Genomic DNA, 14,733 nt, shown 5'->3' on the forward strand with positions numbered 1-14,733 from the left:
TATCAATCGGGTAGTTTTTATTTAAAAGATATTTATGTATATGCATTTATATGTAAAGATATAAAGTTGCACTTAACTGTAGTTTAGTTTCACTTAGGACAAAATCTAGATGTTAGCTTAGAATGAATTTAACCAACAAACTCGTTTCGAGTACTAAGTAAACCATTAAAGAATGAAAACGGAACGGAATCGAAATAGAAATGGAAAAAGGTGTAATCACAATATTTAGTTTTGATTGCAAATCGATTGTTTTCTGGTATTACAAAACTTATGAGAAATTATTCGTATATAGTATTAACAATTAACTAAAGTAAGTAACTTAAAACAGCGCAAAATGTTTTCGGAAAATGGTTTTTGAGGTCGCTCGGCGAACATTTTCAAGTTAACTACGATTCTAGATTCTAGCATTCAGGTATTTTAGAGTCAACAAGGGTATAAGAGGGTAGGGTATAAGAGGTAAGGTGGAAAAACCTTGTCTAAAATTGTGAAAAAATGCGTAACACGCTCACTAATTAACATGTTAACAGCCCTAAGTTCTCTGAGTGTGAGTTCACTATACGTTATATTCAGTTATTCAGTTAGTTGTTGGTTTTGCATAGAATTTCGAAGATTATGTCTAGAGGGATGTTATTTGAGCAAGTTTGTTTTGTTGCTTTTGGAATTCGAATCTAATACAGAAGTATATTTCGGAGACACTCGATACTCGGATCATTCGAAGAGGTAAATAATCTTGTATCACTCCAGGAGTGTCCCCTCTTAGAATGAGTTTCGAAGAGGTTGTTATATTGGGCATGGTGCCAATACTTTATGGTTCTCATATCTATGTGGGTGCATAGGGAATGTTTACCAAAATTAAGTGCAAAGAAGGGTTCTATTATATTCTAATCGGGATTCAATTCATTGAAACGGCAGGAGGCTGTTTGCCGTTGTGTTGAGCAGACCCAAGCGCTGCTTCTGTTTGCGCTGCTCCGTCATGTGATCCTTGAGCTCGTGCAGCTGCGTGGATAGGTTCTTGATGAGCAACTGCGTCTCCAGCAGCTGGGTCTGCATGCTGCGTAGCTCAATCTGCTCGCCATCCGCATCCACCGCAGCCAGAGACATGGCCCGTAGGCGAGGAAACCATTCGAGTATGCCAGCCTTGACCATGGCGTAGACATAGCTTTCGGGACCAGTGAATTCAGTGGGGTCCTTCACCTTGACCAGAACAATAAAGTACAGATAGTGCCACATGTTGTGCTCGCTCTTTATGTGCTCCTCGAAGCTGACGGTCTTGTTGTCGAACGCTGATCGATTGAGGGAGCACACGAAGCAGGTCGTCTTCAATATGGCCTCCTTTTGCTGTTTCTCCGATCGCAGATCGGCAAAGGTGTCGATGATCACACCAAAGATCAGGTTCAAAACGATAATGATCACAATGAAGAAGAACAGCAGATCGTAGATTACTCGAGCCACAAATAGACCCTCCTGCAAGGAACAAAAAAACACATTAGTGATATAGAAATAAATCAAAATGATAGTTGGAATACCTTGCTGGAGGGCGCCCTGAGTATATCTCCAATGCCCCCGCCATTCCGCAGTCCCTGATTCAGAGTGGTCACAATGCACATGACCAGAGAGTCGCACGAACGCTCCTTCACATCGCCGCCAGCACTGGCGCCATTGCTAGCCACATCGCTCGAAGCTGGTGGCGGTTTGCTGCCTTCACAATTTCCCAGTGCATCGGGTGCCGTACAAAACTCTTCTACTGCTGGCGGCACTGAGATGGTCACTGGTGGCATGGCCATGCCCAGTGGTGAGGCGGCGTTCTCCTGCTCCTCAAAGTCCACACTAACCAGGAAGTCATCCCTAAAGAACATGTAGCCAATGATGGAGAACAGGTACACCAAAATCAGAGCCAGTACAGCGGTCAGGACTATCGAGCGTCCATTGCGTGTTACCGAACGGATGACATTGACCAGCGTCTCCTCGCGGTAGACCACATCGAAAAGCTGGGGAGGAACAATTATGATGAAAGAGCAGAAGGTGCAGAAGGATCATACAACTTACCAACAAGGAATAAAAGAATGGATGAACAATCAGACCACAGAAACAAAATGCAATATAAATGCAATGATAAAGCAACTGCATATCGGTGATTATTTTGATCAATTTCTTCTCTAGTGTACCCTTGTTACCCATTATGCTGACTATATGAACGCTCTTGAGTGTGACCTGCAAACAGGATAACGGATTAGATATCTTTTAACAGCTTATATGTAGGTATTCGATTGCATACCGTGACCACTCCCAGCAAACAGAGAGTTGACTCTGGTCCCAGCAAAAAGTTTGAGCGCAGTATGGCGGAGCCTATAAGTGTTCGGATGCCAGATGCACGGGGCAGCATTATCACAAAGACCAACGAGAGTAGCATTATGATCCAGAAAAGCAGCGAAATGTGCGGACTCAGGTCTGTAGGTAACAAAAAGTTAATTTTCAAATGGTTTAATCTTTGGAAACTGTTGGGTCGCACGAGTAAAGTAATTCACTATTATTTTCGACTTATTGTACTGTCCACTGTATCGAAACATAGTTAGATATACTGTAGCATCCCAAGCTGTATAGTTCTTCCGTTCATTATCTGGCCGTTCTCCGATTGCTTTCGGCCAGCATTTGAGCTGCGTTCGCGCTCCATTCGTCTCGATTTCTCGCTTTTCGTTCGCTCGCGGCTAGCAGCAGTGTCTAGCATCTAGCGCTCTTGCTCTCTAGCTTTCTCGATCTCTCGTCCTACATACATATATTCTCTCACCTGGTACAGTATTGCTCTTATCGAAGGGATAGAAAAGGGCCACAATTATATTTATGACAACCACACAATTGAAGAGTATGTTGCTCCACAGGGACATGTAGCTGCTGATCCAAAACAGTAAGGGTTGACCTGGAAGAGAGTCCAAAGTTAGCTAGGGTCCTAAGTGGTGACCCAGAAAGGGAATAGTGTAAGCCTACTTCTAAGCTTCTTTTGCCATTTCATCTCGTTGAACATCTCCTCGGCCTTTTCGAAAAAGTCAGCCACCTTCGAGCCCTGATCATCCCGTTCGGCAGTGTTGAGAATTTTGATTTTCGTATCCGTGGTCAAGTACTCGCAGATTTCGGGTATGGGAAAGACAATCTGCTCCAGCGTACGATCATTGCGTACAATCTATAAAGAAAAATGTACACAAAGATTGGAAGATAATCCCTGAAATGTGCATAGATCTTTACCTCAATTTGCGCCGTGTGCGTAGCATAGTACATGAGGGCCTGGCTGGTCTTGGCATCGAAGCTGGCCGATTGTGGATCCTCGGAGGCCTTGAGCAGGCCGGCTAGCTCCTTGTTGTGCTGCGCCAACTGATGGCAGAGTATATAGATGTTGTGGCCCACCTCGCGTGGACTCACAGTGGCATCGTCGTCGTCGGTGGCGGCATCCGGCTCGTCCGCTTCGTCATGCTCATCGATGAGCTCCTCCTGGTGGTAGGCCTTGCAGGCCACCTCCACCAGCTGCTTGGGATTCATGTTGTAGAGTATGCGCTCCGCGTTCTCGCTGTCGCCGCGGCTCTCCATGATAGCCAGCAGCAGCTTGGAGGCGTTGTTCTTTAGCTCCAGTACCAGATCCATGCGGTTCTCGCCCAGCGGATTGATGTTGTTCAGTATCAGAGCCGTGATGATGTCCAACCCATTCGATTCGTGGGTGGCAATGCAGTTCTGGTTTTCGTGGCACGGCCCCTGGCAGTACTCGGTGAGTGTTTCCAGCGTCTGATTGATCAGCGCCACATTGTGCTCGTTGATGTAGAGCCCCAGGAGACCCAGGCCGCCGGTGGTCGAGCCGCAGATGCAATCGAGGAACATCAGAGTCTCCGACACCAGATTGTTGTTCGTTTTGTTGTTCTGATTGCGCAGCAGGTTCTGCATATCGGGATTATGATTCTCGCAGAGGAGCTGCAGGAAGCGGAGGATCGGCTGCATGACGAGAACCTTGTTGGACAGCTGATTGCGCTGCTCCTTGCTGTCTTTGTGCTTTTCGAGCTTCTCGGCCAGTATATCCTCCAGCGGACTGTTCACACTGATCGAGGAGCTCTCCTCGCCCGAGTGGATGTTCCGGGCATTGCCATACGCCCGCACTGTGGCCAGTCCTGCATTGTGGAGCTCCCGCTTCAGTTCCTCCGTGATGACCACTCCATTGCTCTTCAACCCATGCTTGCGGGAGATCTTATCCAACTCTAGATTTGTGTCCGCCTTGTGCTCATGAGCCTTGGCGGCAATGTCCGTCGTGTTCACCGTAACAGTAGACTTGATCTCCTGCTGGGCGTCCTTCATCTTCTCAAAGAAGACCTTGAAGAAGGCCTGGTTGAGGTCGTCGCTGAGGAACTTCTGGAAGATGCCCTTCTGGATGATCGGATTGCCGCCCTCCAGCAGCGCGATACCCAGCTCCACGGCCTCCACGAATATGTTGGGCGAGTGAACGGACTTGATGACCAGCTCCACCACCAGATCAGAGGCACCCTCGCGGTCCAGATGGTTCTGCATCTCGTGGAGGGTCTTGCCCGCCCTCGCCAGGTACTTGGCCCCCGGTCCGTGGGTCACCAGATGGTGCTGCTTGGCCATCTCTGACATGGGAGGCACGGCTGCTCGAAGGGGCGACAACAGATCCTCCTCCAGCCTGGGCGTGCTCTTGCACTGGAAGTAGCGCAGGAGCAGCGTCTGCCGCAGGGCGTCCCCCTTCTCGCCGTAGTTCACGTCGATGGCCATCATCTCGCGTAGAGTCCGCAGCACCTTGACACACATGCGCTCCTCCTTCTCCTCCAGCAGCTTCTCGGTGTGCTTGATCAGTTTGCGGATGAAGCCCCCGCTCTCGCACCGTTTGCGGGACTCTGTGCCAGCGGGAAAGAGCAATTCCGAGCGGTAGAGTATGTCCACGAGCAGCGAGAGCTCCGCCTCCACCACGGGCTTCAGCTGATCTTCCAGCAGCGAGACAATGTCCTGCAGGCCCTCGATGATCGAGCGGTCCCAGCGCATCAGGGTGGCCGACTGCTGGGTCTCGTACTTTGGTTGCTTCGAAGCCAGCAGCCACTTGGTTGTCTGCCGTGTGAGCATGGCCGTCTTGCTGGACATGTTGGCCACCTGCTGCTCCAGCTCCAGCGGCAATGCGATGCTCCGCATCTTGGCCGACTCGACCAGCGTACGGATGCAGTTCTCGACATTGAATCGGTCCGCCAACGACATCCACTTGCATTGGGTGAGGCGGTAGGCGGACTGCAGGAGCTGCACGAAGATCAACTGACGCGTCTGCACGATGGCGCTCTGGTCGGAGAAGGGGCTGGAGAAGAAGCTGCCCAGCAGATTGGTCACCCCATTCAAAACGTACGCCTGCAGCGTCTTGTTCGCACTGGCGGCGGCATTCGAGATAAGCTGATGGATGTCCACCAGGAAGCTCTTCTCAAAGAGGTTCCACATGTGGCCCGAGGCATATATCTCCTTCATCTCCACCTCCGTGTCGATGTAGCAGTGATTGAGAAAGTCCACATAGGCCTCCTTCACCTCGGGCATGCACAGCGGATGGCAGATGACCGTGACGATGTCGTCCAGCGAGATCAGATTGTTGCACTTGATCTCCGTGTACACGTTCTTGCCCATGGTGCAGCAGGCCAGCAGCTTCACCAGCTCCACGTGATACTTCAGCGGACTGTCGTCGCTGAGCTTCTCCATGCGGGCCAGCTGCTGCTGCTGCATCATCTGCACAAAGTGCTGGAACGAGGTCTTGTCGTTGTAGAACACCAGCACATCCTCCCCGGAATTGATCAGCTCCTGCATCACCATGTCCTGGCACTTGCGTATGAACTGATTCTCCGCCTTGACAATTGTCTGCAGGAACTGCAAGTAGGCCACATGCCTGCCATGGATCTCTATGCAGTGCACAAAATGCTGGACCACCTTATCCGTCACTTCATTGCAGAGTGCCAGGTTATCCTTGAAGATGGCACACACTGTCTTGGCTTCGAGTATCTGCAAGGGATTCCACAATTATTATAATACTTCAAAATATATATATATTTAAATGTTTTACTCCGGGATTCAGGAACAAATCGAGATGATTGTGGAGCAGAACCTGATTCTGCTGATTGCCAAGGCAAAAGTTCTGCAGGAATTCGTGGGCCAAACACATCAATTCCTTCATCAGCTCATCGTCCTTCTCGTCGTAGGGATTCTGCAGCAGATCGAGGACTACAGTGTGCACCCCCACATTCCTTAGGAGACGCTGTTCGTGCTTGCGCGGCTTCACCACCGATGATCCGTGGCCGTAGCCAGAGGCCGTGACGCAGAATTTGTTCATTCGCATCAGGATCTCCTTGACCTTGCGGTACTCGTTGCGCTGCTCCTGCGACAGAGCCGCATTGTACTCCACATTGACGGCATCTCCCGCCGGATCTGTGCCCCCCAGCTCGTCCGTGGCCTTGGCCTTGTACACCCACAGCTCGGACTTCTCCACACTCTGCCGCAGGATATCCAAGTCAGATTTGATCTGCTTGTACGACTCCACATCGCTGTCCGAGACGAGAAGTTGCACCTGCAAGGGGCAGAAAATGCTACTAGTTAGGATCTGCTAGGTTTTCCTTGGAGCTTTCGTTTTGAAAATATCATGGGTACATACAAAATCAAAAGAGCGTTCAGTACGGTATGCGGAATACGTCCACTTTTGTTAGTTTTTTTTATAGTTTTTGGTGTGGTTTTAGTAGTTTTGTTATATATATGAAATACGATTTTACACGATATATAGTGATTCGGTTCGATTCGATCGATATATATATGATGGTTATTATAGAGAGAGATTGAGAGAGTTAGCGCATGCAAACACAAGAGAAAAGATGAGTACGAGATTAGATCGATTAAAGTGTTAGTTGAGTTTCAAAAGCTACGTATAAGATCTACGGCATGCCGTAGGACTACAATGCTCTTCCAAATTTAACAAATGAATGATATAATGGCGAGTGGGTAGATGATGGCTCTAATAAATTATGGCTCTCTAAATCAGCGGTGGGCACGTGCTTGCTCCGTGAAGGGCCAGATTGATGGTCGACTCGAGACGCACAAGCGAAAAGTGCAAAAGAGATTTACCGAGAATGGTACTTGAGTCTCGCTACTGCTCCCAAAATCAGAAACGCCTGCCCACCGCTGACTCTAACTCTTACAAATTCTAGATAGTAAAAACATTAAATTCTACTTTCTTCATTATATCCTTGCAAAAGCATTGAAATAATCAAAAAACAATGATAAAATGTAATCTCTCTCTCCCTCTGATGAACACACACCTGTCGAAAGGCCTGCAAGACCTCCTGGCGTTGGCTGAAATGCCGGAAAAGCAGATGCAATGCACCCGAGACCAACGGCGCATAGTCGTGCATTATCAGATGGAGGAGTACGCGCAGAAAAGTGCGTCCGCCTTGGCCATCCAAATCCAGATTGGCCGCATCGCTGCGCTCGCAGTCAAAGATCCCCTCCGCTTGTACGCCAATGGACTCCAGGTCGATGTTCTTCTGACGCGCTGCTGTGGCGGCGGCAGCCGCTGCTGCGGCAGCCATAGACTCTGCGTTGGCCATGGGATCGCTGGGATCGTTGGGTGTGCTCAAAGGGGATGGCTGTGCCTGAGACTGTGACTGGGGCTGCGGCGTGCCAGACTCTCCTCCATTCGTGGCGGCAGCGGCCACATCGGATTCGTCAAACTCCCGCTTGAAGATGGACAGCAAGCAGCTGATTCTGTAGTCCAAGCGCACATCCAGTATGAACTGCAGTATCTCGATGATCTTTAGTTTGGTGTCCATCACCAAGGGATACTCCTTCATCAGTTGGGACACACTCTTGCGCTGCTGCAGGGCCATTGAAGGGGCAGCAATGGCTTGACCCACGGATCCCAGGGCCAACGATGTCATCACCGTATTTATGTCACCAATGGAACGCAGGACTCCACCTTCAGCTGTAATGTGGAGGAAAATCGAAATATATAAATGAGAGGCCACGGCTTTTCCTTTAGATCTGTGATGAATGATTACCCTCTGCTTTTGTCTCCTCTTCGACAGCTTGTCAATGAAAATACCAATCAAAATGACAAATGAACAAAACTCTAAGATAAATATCCATTCTTTGGCGGATACTTACAATCAATATCGGTGCTAGCAAAGGCTCCACCCGTCGAAGTATCCGACACACAGTCCAGAATGGAGAGCAGCGTCTTGGTTAGCCTCAACAGATCACTGAAGCTATAGAAGCCAAAGTAAATCAAATCTCTGGCTAGTTTTACTACCTAAAAAATAGAGAAAAACCTTTCAGTTAGAGGTCTTTGTCGATCTGTCGATTCCCCCACCTCAAATGTGAGTTTATTTTGCTCTTGATCGGTAAAGAGCCATACTTTGGTGGCCACATTGCACAGATAGTTCTCCACAAAGGCAATGGTCGTGTTGAATTTGGCACGACATGCCTGTTTGTTCTGATCCGGTTGCTGGTTCTTCCCGTCGTAGCTAAAAGAAAGAAGTATCAGCACTGGGGGTTTTATTCTTTATTCTGGGGTTTACTCACTCCATGATGGACATCTTTGTGTGTATCTCACTCCACAGACGCGCATATTTCACAGGCGTAACTGGCTCCTGGGGATCACGATCCACATGCAAATGCAGCATCAGACGACAGAAGGAGGCACGCAGCTCGTAGGGCATCGTCTCATCCGACATGCATCTGCAAAAACATTACAGAATAGAAGGAAAGTCTAAATTTTCTTGAAACAAAACTCACTTGAGAATCAAATCAATGTCCAGTCGAGGGGAGAGTTCATTTAGGGCCAGGTACTGACGATTCAAGCACATATTGGAGAACAGATTCAACTGGTGGCGATAATAATTCAGGATAGCCGCGTCCTGCTCAGAGCCATCGGCCACTGAATCGGCCAGATCTGCCATTGATCGAGAGCTCTAAAAGAGAGAGAAATTATAATCTTCTTATGCTGCATTGCATTCCCTCTGTCCCTCACCGGTTGTCCTGTCCATTTCAAATGTATTTCGTATTTTTCGCCCGGCGACATTAGCTCCTCATCTTCATTCAAGCTCGCGCTATCCCACGTAGTGGTGGTGGATGTGGACTGCACATCGGAACGATCCTCGTCATCGCCCGCCACTTCGGTGAGCGTGGCCAGGCACACATCCTCGGTAGTGCCTTTGTAGCAGCGCACCAGGGTCGTACTGCTCTTCAGAGCCTTCACCTGCGTCTCGATGAGTATGTCCTTGTTCTTGTCGCTAAGGACACTCTTGCAGATCAGCTCCTGAGTGACGGCAATGGCCTTGCGATTCGACACACACAGATCGGACAGATAGTCGAGGAAACGCGAGTCCCAGTTGTGCATATTCTTGCGCACAAGACCCACAAATGTCTCAATCTCGGCGGCAGTGATGTGCTTCTCCAGCAACTTGCGATTGTTGTGCAGCAGCGCGGTGATGGTGTCCTCGGCCAGGATGTCGTAGCCGATCTGTTTCTGCATCAAGCCAAAGTGCTTGGCTATGTATTCCTGATTCTTGCGATAGTCCTGCTGCGACAGTCGCAGTATGCGGTAGCACAGCCTAAAGATGTTCTTGTACGGCGCGTTCTTCGGATCCCCGAGCTCATCCAGCCTGAGAAATGGACCGTCTCCTGCGGTGTGCTCCTGGAAAGGTCCCTGCAGTATCTTGAACAGCTGCTTGAGTATGTACTGCTCCCGCAGCAGCTTCTGGCGGTCCCTGATTGGATTCTTTATGGTAAACTCCAATGCCTTAGTCTTGTTCTGCTCGTTCTCCATTCCAGCTATAAAGTAAACAATATCCTGCAACAGGGAGATCAACGCCCGCCGCTCATTGATTGAAATGCTGCCATTGTCCAGCTTGCTGGTGACCAGCGCCAGCACCTTGCACGCATCGTTGGCAAAATCCAAATCACGCACTTCCACGGGCGAGACGGGTATCAAGGCAAAGGCCTCCTTGTCCTCTTTGATGGGGGAGCAGCAGACCTTCGACATCACCGGCTTGTCGTCGTCTGCATCGATGGGTATCGATGTGGCATGCACCCACGTGTTCGAGCAGATGTGCTGCAGCCGCACGTAGCTGGATTGCGGCACCAAACTGTCCGGTCGGGCCATAGTGGTGGCGTCCAGCACAAAAACCGAGGCAATGTCAGCGGAATAGGGTACGGAAACGAGTCTGTATTGCTTGCCTTTGGGTTTTTCTGGAAGGAAAAAAGGAGATCGATTATAGGAAGCCACTTTTAATGGTTGATCCTTACCATTTAGTGTTGAATTCATTGTAGAGCTCAGTCCCGAATCCTTGCTGCAGTCCCCCAGCAGCAGTTCATGTGCCGCCACCGCCGAAGCAGAGATTCCTGCGGCCACATCCACCTCCGCTTCTGCGGTCAGATAGTGTCCCGTGGCCAGATGCTTGAAGCGGTAGAGGGAATTCCAGTCGCCTGCTCCACCGCGGCACGAATCGTGCTGGACCACTTCAATCTCCCAAAGGGCCTTGCTGCTGGTCGCCGCCGTGGCACTTGTGCGTCCTGTGGTACGCAGAAACACATGATACTGCTTCTTGTACTCGTCCATGGTGAGGAATTTCTCCTGTTCCGCGTGAAACAAACGCACGACGTCGCCTCCCTTGAGTATGTGCTCCTGGTTCTCCTTGTGCTCCATAAACAAGGAGATTTTCCACGATGTGGACGAGTTCAACACATTCACCTCCTTGCAACCGGGATTGTCGGGCAGCTCGTAGCTGGCCGCCACATGCAGGTTCTGCTGATCGGCATTCACCGGACTGAGTATCACCTTGTCCCCCACCACCACATAGTCCCCGATGGAGCGGAGCTTATAGAACGGCTTGATGTAGAACCAGGAGCCCTCATTCCCATTCGCATCCAGGTACACGCGCATCGCATTCTTCTCGAGCAGCGAGGGCAGTCGCTTGTTTACAGTCAGATATTTGTTGGACTTTAGATGCAGGAGCTGCACCACAGCGCGGCCATATTGGATGGATGTGCCCAGCAGTTTCTTGTTCTCCGTTTCGTTTTGTTTCTTTTCAATCTCCGCCGCGTGCTACAAATAAAGGCGGACACAGTCGTTAAGAAAAACTCTTCCTTGGGCTTCGTCTCTCATTTTTCACTTACATGCAGCCTCTTGAGCAGATTGGGATCTGTGTTGGAGCTGGCCGATTGCTTGGCTGCCTTCCAGAACTGCTTCTGTGCGGAATATCGATTCATTGGACATATTTTGATCAAGCAATCTAAAGGGATAAAGATAAATCATTAAGGATTCAGTGGAGTTTCCTTTTTCGAACAACTTACCTCGAAACTTTTTGGGCGGACAACTCAAGTCCCCCGCCTCGGGGCATACAACTGTGCGATCATCCACCAGGCTGTCGAAGGGGCAAACGTTTAGCGGGAGATCTCCTTCACGTCAAAGGACACTTACCCGAGTGTGCTCAAGAATCCGCATACGCTGCCCTCTGCATACAGGGAGACAATGTCCCCCAAGTGCAGGAAGCTCGCAGAGCCAATTATATTGTCGCCCATGCTTTGTTTTGGCGGGGCGGGAGGGCCCAGAGAGTGCCAGAGGAGGGATGTGTGTGGTGTGGTGTGGTGTGGTGTGGCCCCCGGGGGTTCTCTGCCTCTCTGCCTGTCTCACGTGGCTCTCGCTCTAGTGGGTTCTAGGGTCTTCTTCTCGTTGCTTTTGTTGTTGGCTCGGTTACGCGAGTTAATTGCAATGATTTGTCCTCCTCTCGTTATGTCCTGAGGGGGTTTCACAGAAAAGAGAACAAACATTACATTTGCGATACGGTCAAAGGGGGAATGGTTGATGCTTAATGTTATAAACCATTTAGAATCGATTTTGGTTGGGTTTGAAGTAGCATTAAATTATATACAATTGAAATGCAATTAAACGCTAAATTAATTTGTAGAAAAGATTTGATTATCCCATTAACCCCACAAGAGCACGTTGAAGGTCATTGTTTATGGGTTTTAAAATCCATTAAAACTCTTCAGAATGGAATCAAATTTTTCTGTTCGTTTCATTTGCTTAAACATTTGTTTATGCCCACAGCCACACACTTTTATTGCATCTTTAAGCCTCTTTTAATTGGGAATAAAGTCAATAAATGCGATAGAATTTTAAGGGTCAATAATATCATATGTTCTCTCCCACTTCAAGTGCTTAGTCCTTGGTTCAAGTACCTAGAATCGTTCTTTTCTATTCTTATCTCAGTTCGCTAAAAAGATACAAGAGTTATTTAGATGTATGGTACATAAACATCTGTGTCTATGAGAATTTACAACCTGTTTTAGCCGTCAACAACTGTCTTTAATCTTTTCTATTTCGAGATTATATTTATAGTTCCCTTTTGCGTCCATATTTTTATCTTATTTGTACAATGAAATGCAGTATTTTCCATGAAGATCCCTTAAAGAAATCCAACTTTACCAAGAGAAAACCCTTTTTTTCTTACAAATTTATATCATATATTTTGGCTGATTATATAGATTTATATAACCCCTAATTGGTTAAACCCTGTAGTTCCAATCGTATAAAAAGCTTTACACTCAGTGGGGGTTATTTTGTTCAATTAAGTAAGTATGTATTTTGTTGTCTTTTTTCGGGGCCATCGGGTGATAAAATATTTATGGACCGACCCCCCATTTGAACAATTTGTGGCGCCACCACCCAGCATGGTAATGGTAACCACCCTCCGGAGACTAGGGCGGCCAGTGTGGGGTGCCACCCTCTCATTCCTTTCACTTCTTGGTGACACTCCGGCGTATGCTTAATGCTTCCAACAAACACATCCATTCCGCCGGCACTTTTTCCTCATTCCATGGACTGTTTTTACCCATTGCCCGGACTGGTTCTCCAATTCAAACAGTTGTCGCTTTGGGAGCGTGTAGTATGCTTTTTATGATTTCTTTCCCCAATTGTCTGTGGATAATGGCGGCATTATGAATGAGCACAGAAATTATTCTACAGAGCATTGCCATTGTTTTGCCTGACTTTCAAGGCATCGATCCACACACAAGTTTTCTGAAGGGGGTTTTCTCTCAGCAAGTGGTTCACAAGTTTTTCAGTAAAATGTAAGCGAAAGTTGGCGTATGAGAAAAGTTTTCCCCTCCTTTGAAGTAGATGCTTGAATAGGTTGCAGGGTCAAAAAAAGGTACACATATTTCGTATAAATGTAAATGTACAAATGTAGCTAACGATAAAAGAAAATAATTTAAAATCATATATGTATGTAACATTGAAAATCTGAAAGTTTAAACAATTTCATTCTATTGTTGAAACCCATACACATATTGTATGTACATACATATATATTTTGCAGTACGTACTAATCTTGATATTTAAAAGTAATTAAAAAAATATACTAAAAATATAGTATGCCTAGTGCTTCCCATTGCATGTGGCAATTATCAGATTGTTTACTTCCCGTTACCCACTATTTTTAGTGTGTACTAATTATACCCAAAATTTATATTACACAACATTTAAGTGATTCCCAGAGTACTTTTATTACTTCCCTCAAATTTTAAAGAATTTTTGTCTGGAAATATTCGTGGAATTCGGAAACATAATTTGCTTAAAATATGTTCAGAAATTATTTAAAATGTTTTTAGATAAGAAAAGTGTTTTTTTACTGAGTAAAATAAGACCCGAAAAGAGAGCGAATTTCATCATGTTTCTGCATGTTTGCCTGCATACTGACACACAGATGGTCCCCGAAAGAGAGCAGATGTGGTGACGAGCGAATACATAGCTGTTTCACTTTGTTGCGGTTTTCTGCCCGCTTTGACTATTCATCCAATTCGTTTGCCGCTCTCTCATTGCTCTCAGCAACAACAACAGGCGCCATCTTTGATGAGAGAGAGAGAGAGAAAAACACGAAGATAGCTGAGTACTGAGTAAAATAAGACCCGAAAACAGAGCGAATTTCATCATGTTTCTGCACGTTTGCCTGCATACTGACACACAGATGGTCCCCGAAAGAGAGCAGATGTGGTGACGAGCGTGTACATAGCTGTTTCACTTTGTTGCGGTTTTCTGCCCGCTTTGACTATTCTTCCAATTCGTTTGCCGCTCTCTCATTGCTCTCAGCAACAACAACAGACGCCATCTTTGATGAGAGAGAGAGAGAAAAACACGAAGATAGCTGAGTACTGAGTAAAATAAGACCCGAAAACAGAGCGAATTTCATCATGTTTCTGCATGTTTGCCTGCATACTGACACACAGATGGTCCCCGAAAGAGAGCAGATGAGGTGACGAGTGTAGAGCCGTTTCACTTTGTTGCGGGTTTCTGTCCGCTTTGACTATTCATCCAATTTTTTTGCCGCTCTCTCATTGCTCTCAGCAACAACAACAGGCTTTTTTCAACTACCTGCTCTCACTCCCAAAAAAACCCTTACGAACTCAGCCCTACTGAGAGCGCTTTGACGCCATGTTTGATGAGAGAGAGAAAGAGAGAGGAACGAAAATAGCTGAATACTGAAGCACAAGGAATCACGAACGGGACTGTACTTTTCTGCCTTCGTTTTGATTCTTTTTAGCTGGTAGGGTTACATATATTATATTGATGAGGATTATATTATATGGTGTGTATGTAGTAGCCAGAAGAAAGCGTTTCTGGCCCCATAAACTCTTGTTCAGCATCAATGTCTGTCTGGGTTGGCTTTCTAATTT

At 47.3% G+C, this 14,733-nt stretch overlaps 1 protein-coding gene across 4 annotated transcripts in view; it reads right to left on the reverse strand.

Moving 5' to 3' along the window:
- The window catches only part of LOC108155501 (inositol 1,4,5-trisphosphate receptor), a 27,413-nt gene continuing 12,680 nt past the window's right edge, over positions 1 to 14,733 (reverse strand). For 3 of the 4 annotated variants that reach the window (XM_017286336.2, XM_017286335.2, XM_033390001.1), the window contains 19 exons: positions 11,480 to 11,796; positions 11,353 to 11,423; positions 11,176 to 11,291; positions 10,306 to 11,104; positions 9,029 to 10,248; positions 8,794 to 8,969; positions 8,581 to 8,736; positions 8,369 to 8,522; positions 8,164 to 8,308; positions 8,058 to 8,084; positions 7,320 to 7,981; positions 6,077 to 6,577; positions 3,238 to 6,015; positions 2,983 to 3,175; positions 2,786 to 2,914; positions 2,276 to 2,448; positions 2,047 to 2,211; positions 1,527 to 1,988; positions 1 to 1,464 (listed from right to left, as the gene is read on the reverse strand). In XM_017286336.2, the coding sequence (XP_017141825.1) occupies positions 898 to 1,464; positions 1,527 to 1,988; positions 2,047 to 2,211; positions 2,276 to 2,448; positions 2,786 to 2,914; positions 2,983 to 3,175; positions 3,238 to 6,015; positions 6,077 to 6,577; positions 7,320 to 7,981; positions 8,058 to 8,084; positions 8,164 to 8,308; positions 8,369 to 8,522; positions 8,581 to 8,736; positions 8,794 to 8,969; positions 9,029 to 10,248; positions 10,306 to 11,104; positions 11,176 to 11,291; positions 11,353 to 11,423; positions 11,480 to 11,580 (8,595 nt within the window). In that variant the 5' untranslated portion in view covers positions 11,581 to 11,796 and the 3' untranslated portion in view covers positions 1 to 897. The remainder of the gene's footprint in view (positions 1,465 to 1,526; positions 1,989 to 2,046; positions 2,212 to 2,275; positions 2,449 to 2,785; positions 2,915 to 2,982; positions 3,176 to 3,237; positions 6,016 to 6,076; positions 6,578 to 7,319; positions 7,982 to 8,057; positions 8,085 to 8,163; positions 8,309 to 8,368; positions 8,523 to 8,580; positions 8,737 to 8,793; positions 8,970 to 9,028; positions 10,249 to 10,305; positions 11,105 to 11,175; positions 11,292 to 11,352; positions 11,424 to 11,479; positions 11,797 to 14,733) is intronic. The other variant, XM_017286337.2, reaches the window with a different exon arrangement.

This window comes from Drosophila miranda, chromosome 2, assembly GCF_003369915.1.
Source record: "Drosophila miranda strain MSH22 chromosome 2, D.miranda_PacBio2.1, whole genome shotgun sequence".
Classification (NCBI taxonomy): domain Eukaryota; kingdom Metazoa; phylum Arthropoda; class Insecta; order Diptera; family Drosophilidae; genus Drosophila; species Drosophila miranda.